Below are 22,630 nucleotides of genomic sequence, written 5' to 3'. Positions count from 1 at the left end.
GAGCCATGAATTAGGGGGATGGCCAGAGATAAGGGGTCCCTCCAGCCTGAGGCCACCTTCCTCCCCTCTTGGATCCCTGGAAGAAATGGAGCTGCTGGGTAGGAAGACAGACAATCAGAAACCTGGGTTATGTATCTGCTGTGTGACCTCAAGGAAGTCCTTGCCCTCTCTGGGCCTCAGATTGCCCACCTGTCTATGGGAGTATTCCTCAGCCTATACCCGATGAATAAAGTAGGCTCTCTGGCCTCCCTAGGGGAGGGCCAGGCTCACAACACTTGCCAGGACCAGGCTTTGCCCTGGGCACCACAGGCGGTGTCTGGCATCATGACCCCTGCCCTCTGACTGTCATCCCCTTCAGATTAAGGCACTCTTCCTCAGCACTGTCTTGTGCAGTGGGCGTGCACACACACTCACGCTCATGTGGACTCTCAGCATCCCAGACATTTGAGCTGGGAGGCAGGTAGGCCAAGGACCAGCCCCAGGCCTTCCTCTCACTGCCATCTCTGTTAGAAAGGCTGCCTCAAGGGAAGTGGTAGGGCTGCCCAACCAGAAGGGCTAAAATTCAAAAGACTGACAGTAGCAAGTGTTTGCAAGGATGTGGAACAACGGAACTTTGATACATTGTGGCAATGCCAATGACACAAGAGCTTTGGAAAGGGCCTGGCTATTTCTGTGAAAGGTAAACACAGTCTATCCCCAATCAGCAATTCCATTTCTAGGCATGTACCCAGCAGAGATGCCCACATGTGTCATCAGAGGATGTTACTAGAGTGTTCCTAGAGGGAAACAACAGATCCATCAACAGGAGAATGGATTGACAAATAGCATAATAGTCACACAGTGGAAAACCCTGCAATGAAAAAGTGTTGGCTACCTATACCTGAGACACCATGGATGACCCTCATGGACCTGATGTTGAGGATGAGGACCTGCAGCAGCACACCGTAGGATTTCATTCCACAGAGTCCAAGAACAGGCACAACCAAAAGACGGTAAGAGAAAGCAGATCAGTGGTTGCCTGTGGAGGGGCTGCTGACTGGGAAGGGGCAACGAAGGAACTTTCTGAGTAGATGTAAATGTTCTACAGCTCAATATGGATGGTGGCTACATGGATATAATTATTTAACTCATTGAGCTATGCCTTTGAGATCTGTGCAAGTCACCGTATGGAAGCTTATCTCAACAGGAGAAGAACATGGTGACTTAGAGCTTGGACATCCTAGGTTTGTCATCCAGATTTGTCCCCTCGCAGCTGTGTGACCTTGAGCAGGTTCCTTTCCCTCTCTGTGCCTTGGATTAACTGAACTAATAGAGGTAGAATGTTTAGAAGAGGGCAGAACACAGAGTGGGAGCTCAGTGAATTATATCATCATGGCCCCCCAGGGTCCTCTCCAATATGAGAGGATCCAGAGTCTGACCCCCTCTCCCGTGTTCTGATCCCAGGATCCCATCACCTAGCGAATTCACAGTGTTCTCACACTAATCCTTGTTGGGTCTAAAACTCCCTGATTTGATGACTTTGAGATTCCATGACTCCCACGTTCATGCCAGGCTAAACTTCTGGGCTTCTGTGAATCACCCAGTCATGGGTGCCAGCACAGGGAACGCTGTCCCGCCACACACCCTTACTCCCCCGCCACACACCCTTACTCCCCCTGCCCCTCAACAAAGCAAAGCACGACACACACGGCTTCTCTCTCCCCACTGATATATTTGATAATTGTCCAGAACCAGAGCCGGCATCAGCCAGGGGGCGACGGGGAGTAAAAAAGAGTCCAGGGAGGGGTCTGGGAGGCAGGGATGAGGAGGAGAGGAACAGACACACACAAAAGAGAGGGAGGGGAGAGAGGCAGGGGGCGGGGGCGGGGGCGGGGGCGAGGAGAGAAGCCAGCCAGGGGGCGGGGCGGGGGGGAGGGAGGCGGGAGATCACTTGAGGGGGCGGGGCCACGGGGAGAGAGGGCCCCTCCCCCCAGAATACAAAATGAGGGGCACTGGAGTGGGCGGTCCTGGGCTCGCAGGGGCAAGAAAGAGACGCGAGAGGTGGTGGGGCTGAGGTCAGTAGTAGGTTTCCTTCTCCACCCAACCTGAAGAGACAAAGGAGGAAAGAGAGACGGGAGAGACGGGCACAGAGAGACGCACAAGCAGAGACAGAGAGACACACAAAGAAGCCCAAAGGGGCAGAGACACAGGGACAGACACAGAAAGGAGGAGGCCCGGAGAGAAGGGCAGAGGGAAGAGGTGCCAAGGGGATGGAGAGACAGCACGGAAGGGAGGAGGGGGGATGGGAGGGGCGGGAGGAGGGGGATGGGAGGGGCGGGAGGAGGGGGGATGGGAGGGGCGGGAGGAGGGGGGATGGGAGGGGCGGGAGGAGGGGGGATGGAGAGACAGCGCGGAAGGGAGGAGGGGGCAGACAGTAAGGTTAGCATCGTCACCAGGCGGCGCTCTCCCGCCTCCCTCTCCAGCTGCCCGGCCCCATTCCCCCCAGCCTCCCACCTCTACCCTCGTTAGCCCCTCACCCCCGGGGTTCCTGCGCAGGATGAGTTTGCGGATTTCGTCGTAGACGAAGATGAGGAAACTGTAGGGGAAGGCACAGAACCACCAGCTGGGCCTGCGGAGAAGCGAGAGGAGGAGCGAGTCAGCGCCGGGCAACAGGGAGGAAAGGAAGGGCCACGCCCAGCGCACTGGCCCCTGATCCTTTGTGCCCAAGGTGACGGGGGGCCCTGGCCATGGCTCTGGGCCGGGGTCTACAGAGCCCCACCTCAGCCCCCCACCCATGACGGTGTTCCACTGCAAAGGCTCCTGGGAGGGCTCTGGAGCAGGTGGTACCTGGAGAGGGAAAGGCACTCACTTGAGAGGGTACATGCGAAGGGCCACGTCCATGCCTGGGCAGTAGGACAGGAAGGCCGCCAGGGCCGTCTCCTCAAACAAGCCAAAGATCAGGATCTTGTTCCTGCAGGCATAGTCAGGGCTGGACCCAGAGAAGCCCACCCAGCATCCCCACCCCATAGACACAGAGGCACCCCCCCCCCCCTGGGGCAGACGGAGAGAGACAGACAAGGAGACACACAGGGATGGAAACAGAAAGAGGCAGCGAGGCACAGACGGGTCCAAGGAGATGGCGACGGTGAAATATGAAGACAGAGACACACAGACAGGCCGGGGTATAAAAAGGTAAAACAGATCTGGAGAGGGACGCAGGAACGTCCCAGCAGCGCGCACACACACACAGGCAGACAGGGAATCCAAGACAGATGTGACCACTGGAGAGAACATCGACTCAGAGGCAAAGCCAGAACAGACAGACGTGGGGTGGGACGGGAAGCAGCCACAGCGGCCGCGGTGCTCACTTCATGCCCTGCTGGAAGACAGAGTTCCTCCGGGTCTTGCAGATGATCAGGTCAGCCCACTGCACGACCACTATGCTCACGAAGAAAGCCGTGTGGCACGTGAACTCCACCACCTTCCTCTGCTCGTAGGTCTGCGAGGGTGATGATGCACGTGTCAGTCAGTGGTCAGTGTGGCCGCAGCCCTGGCCCCCACTCCTTGCCCACGTGCTCCTTGCGTGCAGGTAGATCCCCAGGGCAAAGCGGGGACTCTGTCTAGATGGGGTCCCCTGGGGGGACATGTCTGCCCTCTGTAGCTCAGAGCCCCTCGGGAAGAGTCAGGAAATGGACAAGGAAGGAGAGAGCACACTGGTGACCTTAGTTGTGGACCAGAGGAGCTGGGGGCCTCCTCGGGGGACACTGGCTGGGCTATGAAGGGAGGACAGAGACTGGGAAGGGGGTCACAAAGGCTTCCTGCCTGGCAGGGCAGAAAGCCTGGCCAGTGGACAGGACCACGATGGGTTGGGGCAGGAGCTCCAGGAGACCCCTTGTGTTTGAGGGAGGGTCTTGATGACCCCCCAGGGCAGTGGGGCCATCACAGGAAGCCACCCATGCATGGATAGGACAGCTCACCGTGGCCCAGGATGCTGTGGGCAGAGACCCCGCCTGGGAGGCCCACGGCCACGCTGTGAGACCCGGCCCTACGCACCCACTGCTGTCCGTAACTGTCCTCCAGGTCGTTAACCGTGCGGTCATCCCAGTTCAGCCGGATGCCCACCAGGTTGCCAGGCAAGAAGCCATTTTCTGCCAGGATCACGAAGTAGGAGAAGAAGCCACCGAGAGCCTGGATCATTCCTGGGGGAGGAGAGTAGGGAGATAAAGAAAGGCTCAGGTGGGGCGGGCAGCCAGCCCAGGGCACCTCTGGGGCCCCTTGAGACTCGGTCCTCTGCCTGAGCATCCTCCTGGCTGGGCTCCCAGAGGACGACCTGAGGGCGCCACCTGGTGGCGAGCACCTGAAATGGGCTCCCTGGAGCCGCAGACTTGCGGAGGGGGCTCCCCAGAGATGGAGAACCTGGAGTCCCTCCCACTTGACCCGGGCCACGTGGACATCAGGAAGTCCCTGAGGACCCCCATGCAGGAATGACTTTCCCAGGCCTCTGACCACCACCACCAGGCCTCTGCTGGGACACCTGTAAAGCTCTGCACCCTCCCCTCCAGCAGCAGAGGAGGAGGCAGGAAGGGGTGGGGCTCGCCCCTGGGGGTGGAGCAGTGGCGTGGTCCTCTTGGGGCCACTCAGTATCGGACAGGCACCAGGGGGAGGCCTTTCCTCCACCCTCCATCTCTAAGTCACTCCTTCCAAACGTGTGGAGTCTCACACCAAGGTCACAGGGTGAGACCTGGCACCCAGGCCACAGAAGGGGAGCCCAGAACCAAGGTCAAGGTGACCTCTGGAACTGACTGAACTCCACTGTAACTGTTGCCAGCCCCACCCACACTGCGATCCTTCCTGGCCAGCTTCCTGACCCCATATTAGGTAAAAATGCCCACCCCGGTACTCACCTTCTAGCGCCCTAACCAGTCACCTAATGCCACCCTTCTAGCAGTTGTCTTCATCTTGAGGCTAAAAAACTGGCTACTAACCCATAAAAAGCATTGACTCTCCCCCACCCACCACATTTGCTGTATCTTCATTATCTCTGCTCCTTGCTCTCAATACACTCACTCCTTTCTGAAATGCTCTGTGTCTGGAGATTCTTCTCCAGCCCACGTTTGGACTGCCATGACTAGACCTATGGCAGCATGTCCTGCTTTTCACTCCACTCATTCAACTCGAGGTTCCCGAGTGCCCAGGGTGGGCCAGGCGCTGGGCATTCAGCCGTAAGCCAGGCGGGGGCCCCAGGTCCTCACCGATCTGTCCATAGGCCATGCTGATGAGTCTCTCATTGACCAGCTTGTCAGTGCGTGGGTTCCTGGGCTGTCTCTTCATGATGTCACTCTCGGCAGCCTCGTACGCCAATGAGATGGCAGGGACCTGGGCAGGAGAAGCCGGTGAATCGGGGTGGTGGTGGGGTACCCTGCCCTTCTGGAGCCTGGGGGTGGCCGGGGCTCACCATGTCGGTGCCCAGGTCGATGCAGAGGATGGTGATGGTGCCCAGAGGCAGTGGGATGTTGGCCATGATGAACAGCAGGAAGGGTGTGATCTCTGGGATGTTGCTGGTCAGGGTGTATGCAATGGACTTCTTCAGGTTGTCGAAGATCAGGCGGCCTGTTGGCAGGGTGGGCTCAGACCTCAGCACCCATGCCAGGGCACCCTAGTCCCGCTGCTCCTTCCTACCCAGTCTAGGCGTCCTTCCTAATCCATCCCCTCACCACCCGTCTTTCCATTCAGACATCCAACCAGGTTGCCTCTGTTCAAACATTTTCAAAATACAACCACTTAGGAAGACTGCGCAGCAGTTTCTTTTCTTTTCTTTTTTTTTCCCTTTTTTGGCCATGCTGCATGGCTTGCGGGATCTTAGTTGCCCCGACCAGTGATTGAACCTGCCTCCAGCAGCGAAAGTGCAGTCTTAACCACTAGACCGCCAGGGAGTTCCCAGTCTTTTTTGTTAAAGTTAAGCATCCCTGCCTTATTGACCCAGCAATCCTTATCATAGGTTTATAGGATGAGTGTTTATGTCCACCAAAATGCAAGCACGAGAATGTTCACCGTCTCTTTGAAAGTCAAAGTCACTCAGTTGTGTCCGACTCTTTGCGACCTCATGCACTATATATTTCATGGAATTTTCCAGGCAGAATACTGGACTGGGTAGCCTCTCCCTTCTCCAGGAGATCTTCCCAACCCAGGGATCGAACCCAAGTCTCGTGCATTGCAGGAGGGCTCTTTACCAGCTGAGCCACAAGGGAAGCACAAGAATACTGGAGAGGGTAGCCTATCCCTTCTCCAGCGGATCTTCTCAACCCAGGAATCAAACCGGGGTCTCCTGCGTTGCAGATGGATTCTTTACCAACTTTATGTTTATCAGGGAAGCCCCACCATAGCATTATAATAGCCAAAAAAGAGGGACTTCCCTGGTTGCCTATTGGTTAAGACTCCCTGCTTTCACTGCAGGGGTGTAAGTTTGATCCCTAGTCACAGAACTAAGATTCCACAAGCCAAACGGCACAGCAAAAAATAAATAAATAAATAAATAAGGGAATTGCCATACTTATTTTTTAAAAAGGCACAGACAGGCAGGCTGTTCTGCGGGAGGCGGCATAGATGGTATGATCCCCTTTGTGTAAAAAATAAGGCACCTGGCTGCTCACACCTGCTGTTGCCTGTCCCTGCAAGGTGTGGCTCTCTACAAACTACCAGGGTCTCACCCTAAGTACTTATGGGTGATGATTTAAGTCTACTTCAGCATAGCCCAGTGTGTGTACTGAGCCGGGCCCCCTGTTGTCATCTATCATAGCACCCTGCTGGTTTTCTTCTTAGCACTTGTCACCGTAAGTAATTACGTTTGGGTTTTTTATTTTGTTTATTTTTGTCTTGGCTGTGCTGCATGAAATGTGGGATCTTAGTTCTCCGACCAGGAATAGAACCCGGGCCTCCTGCATTGGAAGCATGGGGTCTTAACTACTGGACTTTCAGGCAAGTCCCTGTAATTACGTTTATTATGTTAGAATTTGTTAACTTGGGGAAGGCCCCCCAGTTCCTGGAGGGCAGGGACCCTCCAGGGCTGCAGCAGGTACATGACGGGGACCCTTCAGGAGTCTGCTTTGCTCATTGCTGATTCTCCAGCCCCCGGCGTGATGCACAAGGTAGGAGCCCAAGAAATAACTGGGAGGCGTGAACTAGAGCATCCATGAGTGTGTGCCCTGCACATGCGTGGAAGATGTTTTGGGGGGGGGCAGTGAGAAAGGGTTAACCATGTGTCCTCTGGGCCATAGGAGACAAGGGCTCAGGGCATTTAACCTGAGGCTGTAGGCTCAGCTCTACTGTTTGAATTCTGCCTTATCACGAGTTATTTTTTACACTGGGCGCATTTGAAATGTGAGAGAGAGACTGAAAGAAAATGCAACCATAGTGTGAACTGTGAATATTTCTGGATGGTGAGGTTGTGGGCGATGCCAATGTGCTTCTTAATGCTTTTCTGCATTTTCTATAATTATCATGAATTACTTGGATAATCAGAATAAAACTGAACATGAACAAGCCCCATCTGTGGCCACATCCAGCCCCTTCAGGAAGTGGTGCCCAGGGAACCCTGAGGTCTGGGCTCTTGGGTGCCCAGCTTCACCAGCCAGCGCCCCCACACAGCCGTGCCTCTGCCTGCAACTCCCTTCACTGGCATTTCTCTGTGAGAAAATTTCCAGTGGCCCTGGGGACTTGGCGCAGTGACTTCTGCCCACTCGGGGAAGCGTCCTTGGCCCCCGAATGCAGGCTGGGGGAGAGGCCTCCTCAGGGCCCCTCTGCCTCCCTGAGGTTGTACTTCTGAGTATCTTTTAAATATTCCCACCTCTGCCTTACCCAACAGACTGGGTCCTCGCTGGGCAACACGGGGACCCTCAAGTGTATCAGCTCAGTCCTGCCCCCAGGGAGCCCCCAACACTGCGGGGGGAAGAAAATTGAAGAGGACAAGCTCAGGCTGTACTGGGGGCCTGGTGGGATTCCATGATATCCCCGTCGTGTACCTGCTGCAGCCCTGGCTTACTCCCCTTGCCATTCTCGGGCTTCACACAGGGACCCCAGTCTCCAGGGCCACTTGGGCCGACTCACTCACCCTCCTCCACACCCGTGACAATGGAGGCAAAGTTGTCGTCCAGAAGAATCATGTCAGCTGCTTGTTTGGAGACGTCAGAGCCGGCGATGCCCATGGCCACCCCGATGTCGGCCTTCTTCAGGGCGGGGGAGTCGTTCACGCCGTCCCCGGTCACGGCCACGATGGCTCCCTGGAGGGGGAGAGGGTGAGCACAGCACCCAGAGGCCTGGCACCTACCCTCTTCTCATCATGGACCCCGGAGTCCTGGCCCCCATCTCCCTTCCCCTGAGGGACCCCAGCCCCAGCCCACCTGTCTCTGACAACCCTCCACAATGATGAGCTTCTGCTGGGGGGAGGTGCGGGCGAAGACGATCTCGGTGTGGTTCTGCAGGATCTCATCGATTTGCTCGGAGGTGAAGTCCTTAAGGTCAGTGCCGTGGATCACGCAGGCCTTGGCATCCCTGCGGAAAGCAGAGAGTGGTCAGGACATGCGCACAGACCCACAGACAGAGGGGGGTGGACCAGGCTCTGAGAGAGGGACAAAGGGCTTTGCGGGGGTGGGGGTGGGGGATCAGAGATGAGGGGAAATGGGGGGCAGGGGCTGCAGGACGGATGGAGGGCAGACCTCAGGAAGAACTTTGGGACCCTGGACTCAGAGGAACAGAGATATGCAGACAAGCAGGAAATGGAAACAGACACAGAGAAAGACATGAGGATGGGAAAGCTGAGGGAGTCAGAACAGAGATGAGAGAGACAATGACGTAAAGGACAGGCAGGAAGAGAGACTGATGGACACAGGAATGAGGGACATCATAGAATCCTCTCAGATGGGAATCACTAGCAGCCCATTTTAGAGTGGAGGAAACTGGGGCTCAGAGAGGCTAAATGACTCGCCCAAGGTCACACAGCTCACGTGTAGCCAAGCTGGGATGTGAGCCTCCCCTTGCCAGCATCACACAGCTGGAACACCAGGCTGCCCATCACTAAGACAGAAGAGGAACGGGGCCCAGATGCTGAGTCAACAGAGGAGACCCTGGAGGAAGGGGACCCACTGTCCCAGAGGGACCTGAGTCGGGCTGGGCGGGGCTCACCGGGGGTTGACCTGGCTGACAGGAATGTTGAGCCGGGCAGCGATGTCCTCCACAGTCTCATTGCCCTCGGAGATGATGCCCACGCCCTTGGCAATGGCCTTGGCCGTGATGGGGTGATCGCCGGTGACCATGATGACCTGCGGGCATTGTGCGCAAACGGTCCAGCCTCACCACTGGCCCCTGGAGCCCTGGCCCTGCCTCCCCCGCTGCCCCCCGGGCCACACCTTGATGCCTGCACTGCGGCACTTGCCCACCGCGTCGGGGACAGCTGCTCGGGGAGGGTCGATCATGGACATGAGGCCCACAAAGCAGAGGTTGTCGGTGGTGAAGTTCACATCGTCACAGTCGAAGGCAAAGCCCTTGGGGAACTGCTCCTCGGGCAGGTAGTAGTGGCAGAAACCTGGTGCGGGGGAGAAAGGAAGAGGGGCTCCAGCCTCAGCTCCCCTGCCTCCTGCCCACGGCCCCCGTGGCAGCAGTCGCACTCCCCAGCTGGCGAGAGTCAGTCCACACTCATCTGAAAGATGGCTTCCCCTGTCGTCCATTCAGTCAATCACGGTGCATTCTGGGAGATCCTATCCCGAGCCGGGCTCCCGGCAGCACCTCATCCCTCCTTACCCTCCGGCCCCCGCCCTGGCTTGGCCCCACCCCTGGTGCCCACCAAGCACGCGCTCGCCCAGGCCGCCGAGCTCGAGGTAGGCGTTCTGGAAGGCCTCCTTCATCTCTTCATCCAGCGGCTGCTCCTTGCCGTGCAGCAGGATGGTGGAGCAGCGGTCCAGGATGCGCTCGGGGGCGCCCTTCATCACCAGCAGGTACCGGTTGTCATTGGGGTCCTCGGTCTCGTGGATGGAGAGCTGCAAATAGAGCGGAGGGTGGCCGTGCCTGAGCCTCCCAGGGAGCTGGAGGCTACCTGCACCCAGCCGGGGGGAAGAGGACTCCCCGCCACCCCCTCGGGTGCCAGGATGCCACGGGGGCCAGGACGGACCTCAGCCGGGCTCGCCAGAGGGCACTGCCTGAATCTCTCTACCTGTTGTCATCTGTTTCTCAGACTCTCTCACAGAGATCTCTGCTCATCCCTGCCCGTTTCTCTTTGTCTGATGAATATTTTTCTCCTCTGTGTCTCTCTCACAGAAATCTCAAGGGTCCTGAGGATACGTGCATTTCTCTCTGCCTCGCCCGACGATCTCTCATCTCACATTAGACCCCATCACTGAATCTGTCCAGCTCACCTCTGAAGTACCCAGATTCTGACCTCTTCTCACCCCCGCTGCCTTCCCATTCAGCCACCAGCATCTCCCATATGAAATGTCACAGCAGCACCCCCACATCGAGTCCCTGTGTCTGTCCTCCCCTCCCCACTGTATTTTATTTTCTCCCCATGGTAGGCAGAAGGAGACTTTAAAATATGAGAGTCAGTGAAAAATGGTGCAGCCGCTTTGGAAAACAGCCTGGCCTTCCCCACAAAGCTTAAACATAGGGTTACGACGTAAGCCGGCAATCCCCGGGTATACACCCAAGAGGCGTGCAGACGATGTCCACACAGAAACTTGTAGGCGGATGTTCACAGCAGCATTATTCATAGTAGCCAAAGGGTGCAAATAACCCAAATGTCCGTTGACAGATGAATGGATCAACAAAATGTGATCTCGCTATACAACGCAAAGTCATTCAGCCGTAAAAAGGAATGGAGTACTGATATGTGCTACAACATGGAAGGGAAGGGAAGTGAGAGTCACTCAGCCGTGTCCAGCTCTGTGACCGCATGGACTCTACAGGCCATGGGATTCTCCAGGCCAGAATACTGGAGTGGGTAGCCGTTCCCTTCTCCAGGGGATCTTCCCAACCCAGGCATCAAAACCAGGTCTCCTGCATTGCAGGTGGATTCTTTACCGTCTGAGCTGCCAGGGGAGCCCTGAGGAGCCTGGAAAACATGATGCTGAGTGAGAGAACTCAGACACTCAAAAACACGTATTGTAGGATTCTCTTTACATGAAGGGTCGAGAATAAGCAAGGGCATAGAGACAGGACGTAGATTAGTAGTTGCTTAGGGCTTGGGGAGACGGGGGAGGTAGGGGAATAAAGCCAGAGTGTGAGGGTGTGTTTTGAGATGCTGGAAATTCTCTAAAACTGACTGAGTAGATGCTAGCTATACTATGTTGTATAAACTATACTATATACTATGTGTGACTATACTAGAACTCTTGAATTATGTACTACGTGGGTGATCTATGATGGTGTATGAACTAGATCTCAATAAAGCAGTTTTTAAAAATGTGAGTCAGGTCCCGTCTCTACCCTGCTCCTTGGCTCATGCCGCCCCCTGCCAGGGTCACACCCAAGTTGTGTCCACACCCCATGAGGCCTGATGAGACCTGGCCCAGCACACACAGCCCTCATCTCCCACCATGCTTCCTGGCTCCACAACCCCTGACTATTGTTCAGACACCTCAACACATTCCTGCCTCAGGACCTTTGCACATACTATGCCCACTGCCCCCCAGATACCTGCAGGGCTTCCCCCCTCAGCACGGTGACTTCCTGACATTCCAGATTTCCTCCAGTCCTCATGCCTCTGTCATTGTCTGTCTCCTGGCACAGGAGCATAAGTTCCCCAAGCGGAGGAACTTCACTGTTTCACTCACTGCTGTTACGTCTTCCCAGCACCTAACATGCGCCTCCCAGACATATGGTGGCTGCTTAAAAATATATCTGCTGAATGAATGAATGAGATCGCTGGCTGGTTCCCACTCTGCTGCAGGAAATCTTTACTCCTCTGCCTCCCACTCCCACAGAGACCTCGCTGTCACTCCCATCTCTGTTCCTCTCTCCACTATCAGTCCCATTTTACAGATGGGGAAACTGAGGCTCTGGGAAAGTTAATAGTTTGTCCAAAGCAGGAGGGCAGTGGGGCAGAGCTGACTGCTTTTTGGGCATCACAGAGAAAGTGGAGACCCCTAGGGTACCTGGTATTTGTTAGTGGAGTTGAAGGGGATCTCGGCCACTTTCTTATTACGTTCACGCATCAGCTTCACGGAGCCAGAGGACAATTCGATGCACTTGAGCAGAGCAGATTCGGAAGCATCCCCAGCCACATCCCTCTGTAGGGCGGAGAGAGGGCTGTCAGAGCAGAGAAGCACGGGGTGGGCAGGAGTCAGGCTGAGGCCAGTGGGAGGTGGGACCCACCTTGAGCACGGGGACATTGTCCTGACCCCCCTTGAAAACAGCACGGTTGCAGAGTCCAGCGATGTGGGACAGGGCTACCCAGGTGTGCGAGCTCTTATCGAATGAAGTCCCTGAAAAAGCCACCAGTCAGGGCAAGGGTCACCTGGGGGGTGGGGCGGGGGCGGGGGGGGGCGGGGGGCGGGGGCGGGGCGGGGCGGGGGCGGGGCGGGGCCCACCCTTCTGTCTGGGCTCCACCCTCACCTGACTGGTCCTCAGTGGTGTCGGCCTCGTGGATCTGGTTGTCGAACCACATGTGGGCGACTGTCATGCGGTTCTGGGTGAGAGTCCCTGTCTTGTCTGAGCAGATGGTGGACGTGGAGCCCAGGGTCTCCACAGCCTCTAGATTTTTCACAAGGCAGTTCTTCCGAGCCATGCGCTTGGCAGTCAGTGTCAGACACACCTGGGTCATGTGCAAGGACAGGGGAGTTACAGGTAGAGTCAGTGGCGGAGCTAGGCTGGCAACACGACTGTCCAACAACCTGACTGCTTAGCCCAAAGAGAATCCTGAGCAAAGAATCACCCAGAGACTCCACCCAAGGCACAGACTCATAGAAATGGGCTCAGATGCACCCCCCAAAATATACTAGAATGTTCACAGCAGCAACATAATAGTCCCAAACTGAAACAACCAAAATGTTCTCTAACAGCAGGAGAGAAAATTGGAGAAACAAAAGATGGGAATACTATACAGAGATGAAAAAGGAAAAGAGATCAGTGCCTACAATGTCGTGGGTGAAGCTCAAAAACAATGTTCAGCAAAGAAGAGCCAGAAACAAGAGCTGCTGCTGAATGATTCCACTGATGTGAAGTGAAAAACTACTGTCTGAAACCAGGCTATCCTAGGGCTAATCCTGGTGTTGCGGGGGAAGGGCTGAACAAGGTCTTGAGAGGGCCTCTAGGGAGCTCCATCTGGGTGCAGCTGACCTAGGGTGTGTTCAACTGACTCCAGCTCATCAGGTTGTATGTTCATACGTGTGTACAGTGTAGGTCGATAAAAGGCCTTGACCTTGACCTAGAGTAGCTTTGAGTGTGCTAATATGGAAAAGTTTGCAGGATCTATTGATTCTAAAAGAATCAAGGAGCAGAACAGTATTCCTAGGATGGTCCCTTCTGTGTACGCTGAAAACAGTTACTACATGTGTGTGAATATGCCCCCCTCTGCTGGGAACAGTGCAGTGAGCCTGCGTCTGAAGGGAGGTTGACGGCTAGGCTAGGCAGTGGGTCCAGACTGTTATTTTACTCTTTAACTATTTTAATGTATTCTTTTGATTTTTTACCATGAGGGTGTACTTCTTAAATTTTGTAAGTTAACTTCAAAAATGATGGGGTGGTTAGCTTGCGGGATCTTAGTTCCCCGATCAGGGATCAAACCCAGGCCCTTGGCAGTGAAAACATGAAGTCCTAACCACTGGACAGCCAGGGAAATCCCTGTTGGTTTGTTTTGTTCATGAGGCTCACTGAGTCCCAGGACCCTCCTTCTTCAATGTCTGGGAGGATTTGGCCCTTGATGTCTTGATTGCAATTCGGTCCCCCAAGTTGCAATCAAGATCATTGCCATTGGACTTCAGTGGTGAAGAATTCGCCTTCTAGTGCAGGGGGCACAAGTTTGACTCCTGGTCTGGGCACTAAGATCCCACATGCTGTGCGGTGCAGCCAAAAAATAAACAAGTAAATAAAATACGAGCATTGCCTAAGGGTTCTGCGTGCGGCAACTAAGACCCAGTGCAGCCAAATAAAAAAAACTTTTTGAAAGAAAAGAAGTTTGCCATCAGGCCGCCAGCCCCCTCCTCCCTCAGACCCAGGGGTCTGGGCCTTACGGTGACAGTGGCCAGCAGGCCCTCTGGGACATTGGCCACGATGATGCCGATGAGGAAGATGACAGCCTCGAGCCAGGTGTACCCAAGAATGAGGGACAGGATGAAGAAGGAGACGCCCAGGAACACGGCCACGCCGGTGATGAGCTGGATGAAGTGCTCGATCTCGATGGCGATGGGCGTCTTGCCCACCTCCAGCCCCGAAGCCAGAGTGGCGATGCGGCCCATGACGGTGCGGTCACCCGTGGCCACCACCACGCCCCGAGCCGTGCCTGTGTGGCCAGAGTGGACGGCGCTGAGGCTCAGCGAGGTGCAGAGGGACCCCGAGCCCCTACAGGTGCGTCTGCCTGTCTGGAACAGCCTGGTCCCACCCGGGTGCCCGCCCCACCCTGACCGTCTCACCTTCCACGCAGTTGGTGGAAAAGAAGGTGATGTTCCGGGTCTCCAGGGGGTTGTCGTGCGTGCAGTCGGGGGAGCGGGTCTGGGGCTCTGATTCGCCGGTCAGGGAAGAGTTGTCCACCTGGGGTGGGGCACAGGGGACAGAGCTCAACCCCAGGCCTGGGGTCAACTGGCATTTGCTCAGAGGAGATTTCAAGATTTTTGTTTGTTCATTTGTTTTGTTAATGAGGCAGAAATCTCATTAATTAAGGAAACCTGTGTCTGTGGAGGTCACAGCTAGAGACCTAGAAGTCTGGGTGTCTGTCTGGAGGACAGAGGTTGGGCTCTTGAAGGTGGAGAGGGTGCAACTTCTAGGCAAGGTCAAAGGTACTTGCAGGTCTGATGGAGGAGGAGGGGGCCTGGACTCCTGGGTCTGAGGGAGGAGGGGCTGGGGGTCTGGACTCCTGGGCTGCTCCAGGAAGGGCACAGCTGGGCCCCACGCGCACCTTGCAGCCGTGGGCTGAGATGATGCGCAGGTCGGCTGGGACTCGGTCTCCACCCTTGATCTCCACCAGGTCCCCAACCACCACTTCCTCAGCGTTCACCTGCATCTTCTCACCTTCCCGGATGACCAGGGCTTGCTGCGGGTGGGATGGAGAGGCGTCACCTCCCTGATGCTCTCTGCCTGAGATCACTGGGCACAGCCTCGGTAGCTGTCCACACCCCACCTGGCCCCTTCCTGGGCACCCCTCACCTGGGGAACCATGTTCTTGAAGGATTCCATGATCTTGGAGCTCTTGGCTTCCTGGTAGTAGGAGAAGCAGCCGGTGATGATGACCACAGCCGCCAGCACGATGCCCAGGTACAGCTGCGGGGAGACTCAAGGTCACAGCCCGCCCACAGCGACTCCCACCGGCCCTGCCCTGAGATGTGTGCGTCTGGGGAGAGAGCTTTGAGTAAGTGGGCTTCTGCAATTGTACGTCTGACCTCAGGTTGTATTTATTTGAGGGTCTGTGTCTCTCTGGCTGTCCATGTTTGAGTCTCTCTTTCTTTCTCTTTTTAAAAAAATGTTTGTTCTATTTATTTATTGGCCTCGCCATACAGCTTATGGGATCTTAGTTCCCTGACCAGGGATCAAACCCAGACCCTGAGCAGTGAAAGCACGGAGTCCTAACCATTGGACCACCAGGGAATTCGCTTGAATCTCTCTTCCTGACCAAAAGTGTGTCTGAGCCCCTGCTCTGTCCCTCTCTCTATTTTGTGGGTCTTTCAGCCTATGTCAGAGAATCGGTGTGTATGCCGCTGTCCATGTGCCTGTCTGTCTGACTGAATGCCTGACTTCACATGTAGGAGACTGTTTGACTCTCTCTAGGTGGATCTCTGTCTCGTCTCCCTCTGCTGGTCTGCGTAGGTCTGAGACTCTGGGTCTGTTCACCTGTGCGGGTTTTAATTTCTGAGCATCCTGCCTGCGCTCGACTCTCACACCGCTCTGTCTGCCACCAGGTTATGCCTGCCACTCTGTGTTTGGGTGCTTGCGTCTGTCTATCAGTCCATGTCTGTGCCTGTGCCTGCGTGTCTGAACTAGGTGGCCACGCTTGAATCTACGTGTTAGTGTGACTGCCTGCACTGACTCTCTGCACTGGTGTGTGCGTGCGAATGCGTGGGTGCGTGAGTGCAAGGATCTCCGTGTAGTGAGAATACAGGTCTATGTTTGTGAGCATCGTGTCTGTTGAGACTGTGAGTGTGTGTGCCCCCTGTGCTGAGTGAACAGGACCTGATAAATCAGCGCATGGGTGTGCCTGGATCTCTACGTGAGCCCATTCACTGAGCTTCTTTTAGGCCATGACCACCTGCTTGTGTCTACCCTCAAGACCAGTGATGGCACAACACAGCTTTGGGATGGAGCCCCGGCTCATACTTCCTACTGTGTGACCTTGAACAAGCACCTTGGTCTGTTTTTTTGACTGTACCATGTGGCTTGCAGGATCTTAGTTCCCAACCGGGAATCGAACCCAGGCCCCCTGCAGTGGAAGCACCAAGCCCTAACCACTGGATCGCCAGGAAGTCCCATCCTTGTCCTTTCTGAGCCTGTTTTCCTCCTTGCACCTCTGGTTCTCTCACTGAGTGATTGTGAAAGTTAGATGGGAAGAAGTCGATGGCGGGGCTTTGAAAAGTCCAAGGGGAGAAGTGAGACACGCATGTCTCTATGCGGAGGAGCTCCTGGGCGGGGCCGGGTGGAGGGCACTCACGTTGTCACCAGAAGGGTCGTCCTCTGTGCCCGCCTGAATGCCGTAGGCCAGGAAGCAGAGGATGGCCCCGATCCACAGCAGGATCGAGAAGCCCCCGAAGAGCTGGCGGCAGAACTTGACCCACTCTGGTGTGGTTGGCGGTGGTGTGAGCGCGTTGGGCCCATCTCGGGCCAGGATCTCCTGGGCTTTGCTGTGGGTCAGACCCTGGGGGACACAGGACTCACATAGGACCCTCCCGGAGAAACCCTGGCACCCCAACACTACACAGTACCCTCAGGCATTGAGGGGTCACGCCTCCCCCATCCCCACCCCGGGGACCCGTCCCTCCAGCCCAGCCGCACCTGCACACAGTCGGTGTTATATTTCCGGCAGACCTCTTCCACGGACATCTTGTGCTCTGTCTAAGGAACAGGAGTTTGGGGAACATCAGGTGAGCGTGGAGGCCCGGCGGTGGGGGGGTCATTGGGGGAGGGGCCTGCTCCGGGCGGGCGCAGAGGGTGGGACTCACCATAGCCACCTCCTTCTTGAGGTCGTCCAGGTCCCGGCGGTCTTTGGTGCCCTTGGCCTTCTTGGGCGAGCCCTTGTCATCTTTCTTGTCCTGCGAGGTGGCGACACGATAGCTGTCAGAACCACCAGACTGCGGGCGAGAAGGGGTTACAGGGGGGCACCGGCCAAGCGGCTGTGCAGCTGCGTCTCTGGACAGGGCCTGCTCTGGGGGCTCCGTCTGTCCCTGCCCTGCGGCCTGGGTGTCTCTCAGAACTCCCGAGGCTTGTCTCCTCCTATTGCTTCCAAGCCCCCCACCCCCCACCCCCACCTCTGGCTCCTTGGATCTCTGTGCCAGCGAGTCTCATCTGGGTCTGTCTATGCCTCTGTCCCTCTCTCTGTCTCTAGGCCTCTCCCCTTCAGTCTCCATGTGTCCTTTTTCCCTCTGGGTGTCTCTTTCTGTCTCTTACTCCCTCTCCCTGGGCTTGCCCAAGCCCCCACCCCCCAGGTGTCTGTCGCCTGCTGTGTCTATTGGTCTGATCCGCTTGACCCGCCTCCCCGGGTCTCTGTTTGTGCCGTCTTATTCCCTTTTGTCTCTGTCTCCTGCTGCCTCTTTGCCTCTCCACCTCCCCATCTGCGGCTGTCTCCATCTCTCTGCAGTGCTTTCTCTGATCTCACTCTCTCTGTCTCTGCATCTTTACGCGTGTCTCTCTGAGACTTATGTCTCTCTCTGATCTCCGGCTCTTTATGTTTTCCGTCTCATACAATATCTGTCACCATCTCTTGAACTCTCTCCCTGAGTCTGGCTGAGTCAGTCTTTCTGTGTTCTCCCTGGGTTTCTATCTCGTTCTAAGTTGGTGTGTGGGGATCTTAGAATATCCCTGAGTGTCAGTATTTTCTGTCCATCCTCATCTCTCCTTCTTCCTGTCTTCATCTCTCAAGGCACCTGCTTTTCTGCAACGCTCGGTGCGTCTCTCTCTGTCTCGACTGTTCCAACCATCTTGTCTTGTCTGTGTCTCACTGTCTCGCTCTGCCATCTCCCTCTCTACCCCCGTATCTTTCACTCTCTCTCTCTCGTCCATCTTGGCATCTCTGTGCTTCCAGCTCCAGGCCTCCCCCATAGAACTCTCCCAGGTCTCTCCTTGTCTTTTATTCTTGGCTCTTTTCTTGGGTCTCTTCCCCCAACTCCGTGGATGTCTCTTTCAGAGGACCCAGTTGGGACAAATGCCCAGGAGGTCGCCTGTTGGGCCCAAGGATGGTGGCCTGGCTGGACGTGCAGTCAGTCCTGAGGGGCTTGACTGACAAGCTGAGGCCTAGCCTCTCTCCTGGGGGCTGGCGGGAGCCATGACTATGTTTGGACAGGGGTGGGCATGTTTAGGTCTCTGAAGGACAGACTAGCTGCTGGCTGGGATTCAGGGTGCAGAAGAGCAAGAGGCAGAAGTCCCCCAGGCCTGGTGTGAACTGGATATAGTGTGGGGGGAGTGACGGAAGTTCTAGTTTGGGGGCTTGGGCTCATGGGGAAGCCAGCGTCCTTGGAGGCTGGCAGGAGGGGTGGGGTGAGGCTGGGTGCTGATACAGGACCGCTGACAGATCTTACGGGCCCAGAGCCAAGCTGGGATCCCAGGCTCAGCGCAGCTCAGCGCTAATCCCCTCGTGACCTTGTAGAGGGTTGAGCTGCCTGCTGTCTGCCCCCAGACCCGGAGGCTGAGCCCGGGGGGCTACTGTATCCTAGAGGCCTGGGAGCCTGGGTTTCAGGGGGCAGGAGGGTGGCTTGGCCCTGGGCCAGCCCTGCAGCAGCGCTGCGTCTGACACGGAGCATGGAGATTCAGGCGGGCAGAGAGGACCCTCCTCTGCTCCCGCTTCAGGAGGGGTCTCAGCCTCCACAAGGGGCAGACCCAAGGACGGAGAGAGTGGAGATACAAGGTCATGGGCACAAGTCAGAGAAATGAGGGGCAGGCAAGAGAGGAGAGAGAGGGGCCTGGAGGGAGGTGGAGGGAAAACTAGCTGTCCACCCCTGAAGCCTTAGGGAATGCCAGGGAGCTGATGCTTGGGTCCCTGTGAGACCCAGGGGTAGAGTCCCAGACTCCTCCATCTGAGAGAGGAGAGGCTGGGGGTCTGGACTCCTGGGTCTGGGGGAGGAGGGGCTGGGGGTCTGGATCCTGGGTCTGGGGGAGGAAGGGCCGGGGGCCTGGACTCCTGGGTCTGAGGGAGGAGGGGCTGGGGTACCCCGGTCCCTGGCAGGCAAGCCTTGGCTCCTAGTTGCCCTTGCCATGACCAGACTCCCTTGGGGGCGGGCTTCCATCTGTTGGAGAGGGAGCTGAGGCTTTCCCAGTCAAGGCAGGAGGCCCAGATGGGCGCACTGCGGGGCGGGAGCACCTCGGAGGGTGGGGGACACACGTGTCTGGCCGCTGCAGCCGCCTCTGCAGCTCCTCGCCTTTTTCCACACCAGCCGCCAGCCGAGCTCAGGCAGGCTCTGCCCCCTCGGCCCGCCCCTCCCTCTCCCTTTCAAGGTGTCTGAGGCCTCATCTCCCCGTCTCTCAGTCGACCTCCCCTTGTGCCTCTGTCCCCTTTTCCTTTCATCCAGGCTGCCTCTGACTGTCTCTGGATGGGATATGTCTGTCCTTGGGTCTCCTCGTCTCAGCCTCAGTTTCTCTCTTTGTCTCTCCATGTCTCTCTATCTGTGTCTTGTCTGTATCTCTCTATCTTTCCATATCCTCCTGCCTGTGTCTGTCTCTTTCTTTGTCTCTATGTCTCTTTTTCTCTCTATGTCTCTCTATCTCTTTGTCTCTTTCAGAGCATCTCTCTCTGTGTCCGCCCATTTCTCTCTGTCTTTCCATGTCTCTGTCTCCCATGTCTAAAGCGCTCACTTCTCCTGTCCCAGGTCTTTTCCTAAGACCCGCCCCCAATTTCTTATCTAAGGCATTTAGCCTCAGTCCTCTCTTCCAATCTGCCCATGGCTTCCCTTCCATTTCCACTTACCTGGAAGCCATCACTGACTCCCACCTGCCCCTTCTCTCTCCCAGTCCTCTCCCCATCCAATTCTTCTTCCCCTCCCCCCTGGCCCACCCCCCATCCACCCATCTGCAGCCCCATCCCCCACCTCTGTCCCTGGACCCAACAGCCTTCCTCCGCCATCTTTCTCCCCATCCCCCTCATATTTGCTCTCCCATCCCAACCCCCTCTCTCTTCACCCACCCAGCCCAGCCCACCAGCCTCCTTCCCCCCACCCCCTCCCTGTGGCCCCGCCCCAGACACTCAGGGAGGGATCCAGGGCTGCAGCTGGGGGGTCAGGTGGTCAGCCAGGGAAAGAGGCGGCATCTGCTGGAGAAACTCACAGACAAGGACACACGGACACGGAGGAAAGGGCATAGCCAGGCATGCACAATACCCCCACAACACGCATTTGCACACATAGCCCTCAGCAAGGCACTCAGTCTCCCTGCTGTGGCTCTCCTGCTCCCCCCAGCCCCCACGTCTGCTCCCCCAGATTAGGAGGTAGACACACACGCTGCAGACCCAGGCTGCTCCGCACTGCGGAGCAACCCCATGAGGGCCTGGAAGGAGAAAGGGAGGTCACCGGGTGTGCATCTCATAGTCTGGACCTATGCCTGCCTGGCCACGGAAGCAGACGGGCTTCAACACCCCCAGACACAAACACCGGCGTTCAGACACACCCAGACACGGGTGCAGGCATTCAGACACGACCCGGGCCACACAATCGCAGGCGAACGGTGCTGCCAGGCCTGACAGAACCAGGACCGCACACACGCACACACACATCTTCGGCTGAGCAGGGAACCACACCAGGTCAGACAGAGAGGCCGAAGGCCGGTCCGTGCCCCGCGGACCCCGCACACAAAGGGCATGCCAACATGCGCCACAGACTCCCGCCGACCCAGGCGGCCCCGGGGCACACACTCAACCAGTGACACAACCACACGGACGGGCAGGGTCAGCTGGCTCCCAGGGTCCTGCACCCGGGTCTCGGAAAGCAGAGGTCCCAGAGTCCTCGTCCTCCGCTCTCCGCAGACACCCAATGTCACTGGACCCACAATGTCACACACACAGGCACACACACGCACACAGGCATCGCCTGGCTGGCCCGAGCACCTACCCCCATCTTGGCGGCTCCGGGGGACAGGGGCACGCGGGCGGGGCAGGGGCCGAGGCAGGGGGCCTCAGGGTGGGCTCAGGCGCGGGCTCGGGCTGGGGGCCTCTGCAGCGCCCGCGCCTCTGTCCGCGCGTGGGTCCGGCGGTCAGCCCTACCGCACAGAGTCTGCGGCGCCCGCCGCCTCCTCCGCCTCCTCATATGCCCGCGCCCGCGGGGGGGCCTGCGCCGGCCAATCAGGGGCGCCGCCGCCCTGATGGATGGCCCGCGGCCCCGCCCCCGGTACTGCAGCTGTTCTCCCCGCCCCCCAGCCTCCGCAAAGTGGCGGCTCGGCGGCGAAGGGGGAGCGCTGCGGGAAGCGGAGAACGGAGACGACCCCCGCAATGAGGGACCTGGAAACCCCCGCAGTGTGGGGTGTCGCCTCCAAGGAGGGGGCGCTGAGGGTGGGAGAGCCCCGGAATCCCCCCTCATTGTGTGCCACCAGAGGGAGGGGTGCGCTGTGGAAGGTGAACACGGGGCGCGAGGGGCGGGGGGGAAGCCCCTTAAGCCACTGCAGTAAGGCACGAGGGCCAGAGCACCCTTCTCTGCAATGAGGCGGGGGGAGCCCTGGAGACTGTGGGGTGCTGTTCAGGAGGGGAGAGGGAGGGAACCCAAGAGGCGAGAAAGACACCCCCCCAATGAGCAGGGACGCTGCAGAGGGGGCAGGGCCCTGAGGCCCCTCACTGTGTGACCTCCCCCCACCCACTACGGCATGGCAGTTATCCAACGAGACACAACTGCACAGGTACACAGGAGACACATCACAGCCAGAGAATCCCACCAAGCATCGGACGCACACCCGACCACCCAGAGAGCAGAGATGCTGGGGACGCCCACCAACACCACAGTACACACCGCAAATTCACAACCACATTCCGTCACACACCAGCTTATCACCTCCCACACACCCCACAGGACCCCATCAAAACAGGCCCAGAGACTCACAAACACACAGCAAGGAAAACACACGGAACACACACACCGCACACCCCATCACACCACAACAGAATCACACAGGCATAAAATGCCATGCAGAGGAACACACACCCTTAAAACACCACCTCACAGACACACATGTCACATGCTCCGTCATAACTGGCCTTAAACCATCTCTCACAGGACCAGTAAACATTTCACCCATGGGCCCATGAACCAGTACACATTCACACTCAGCACCATCACAC

The 22,630-nt window shown here is 57.1% G+C and overlaps 1 protein-coding gene across 2 annotated transcripts; it reads right to left on the bottom strand.

Moving 5' to 3' along the window:
• Nucleotides 1-1,691: 1,691 nt before the first annotated feature.
• ATP1A3 (ATPase Na+/K+ transporting subunit alpha 3) lies at nucleotides 1,692-21,579 on the bottom strand. Of its 2 annotated transcripts, none has more exons than XM_060398618.1 (23): nucleotides 21,414-21,579; nucleotides 17,325-17,453; nucleotides 17,158-17,217; nucleotides 16,817-17,020; nucleotides 15,322-15,435; nucleotides 15,074-15,208; nucleotides 14,592-14,709; nucleotides 14,193-14,461; nucleotides 12,577-12,775; nucleotides 12,337-12,446; nucleotides 12,117-12,251; nucleotides 9,815-10,007; nucleotides 9,381-9,556; nucleotides 9,157-9,293; nucleotides 8,376-8,526; nucleotides 8,087-8,255; nucleotides 5,435-5,589; nucleotides 5,232-5,355; nucleotides 4,033-4,178; nucleotides 3,348-3,478; nucleotides 2,849-2,950; nucleotides 2,517-2,608; nucleotides 1,692-2,084 (listed from the first exon to the last, which is right to left on the bottom strand). In XM_060398618.1, exons 1-23 carry the CDS (start codon nucleotides 21,417-21,419, stop codon nucleotides 2,056-2,058), a joined length of 3,084 nt encoding a protein of 1,027 aa, XP_060254601.1. In that variant the 5' UTR covers nucleotides 21,420-21,579; the 3' UTR covers nucleotides 1,692-2,055. The 2 variants fall into 2 exon arrangements, with proteins under 2 accessions (XP_060254601.1, XP_027834157.1); XM_027978356.2 differs by having other exon boundaries at nucleotides 17,325-17,414.
• Between the last annotated feature and the right edge of the window lie 1,051 nt (nucleotides 21,580-22,630).

The sequence above is a fragment of the Ovis aries genome, chromosome 14 (assembly GCF_016772045.2).
Source record: "Ovis aries strain OAR_USU_Benz2616 breed Rambouillet chromosome 14, ARS-UI_Ramb_v3.0, whole genome shotgun sequence".
NCBI lineage: Eukaryota > Metazoa > Chordata > Mammalia > Artiodactyla > Bovidae > Ovis > Ovis aries.
The sequence above is the reverse complement of the archived record's forward strand: the minus strand, read 5'-3'. Positions and strand labels throughout refer to the sequence as shown.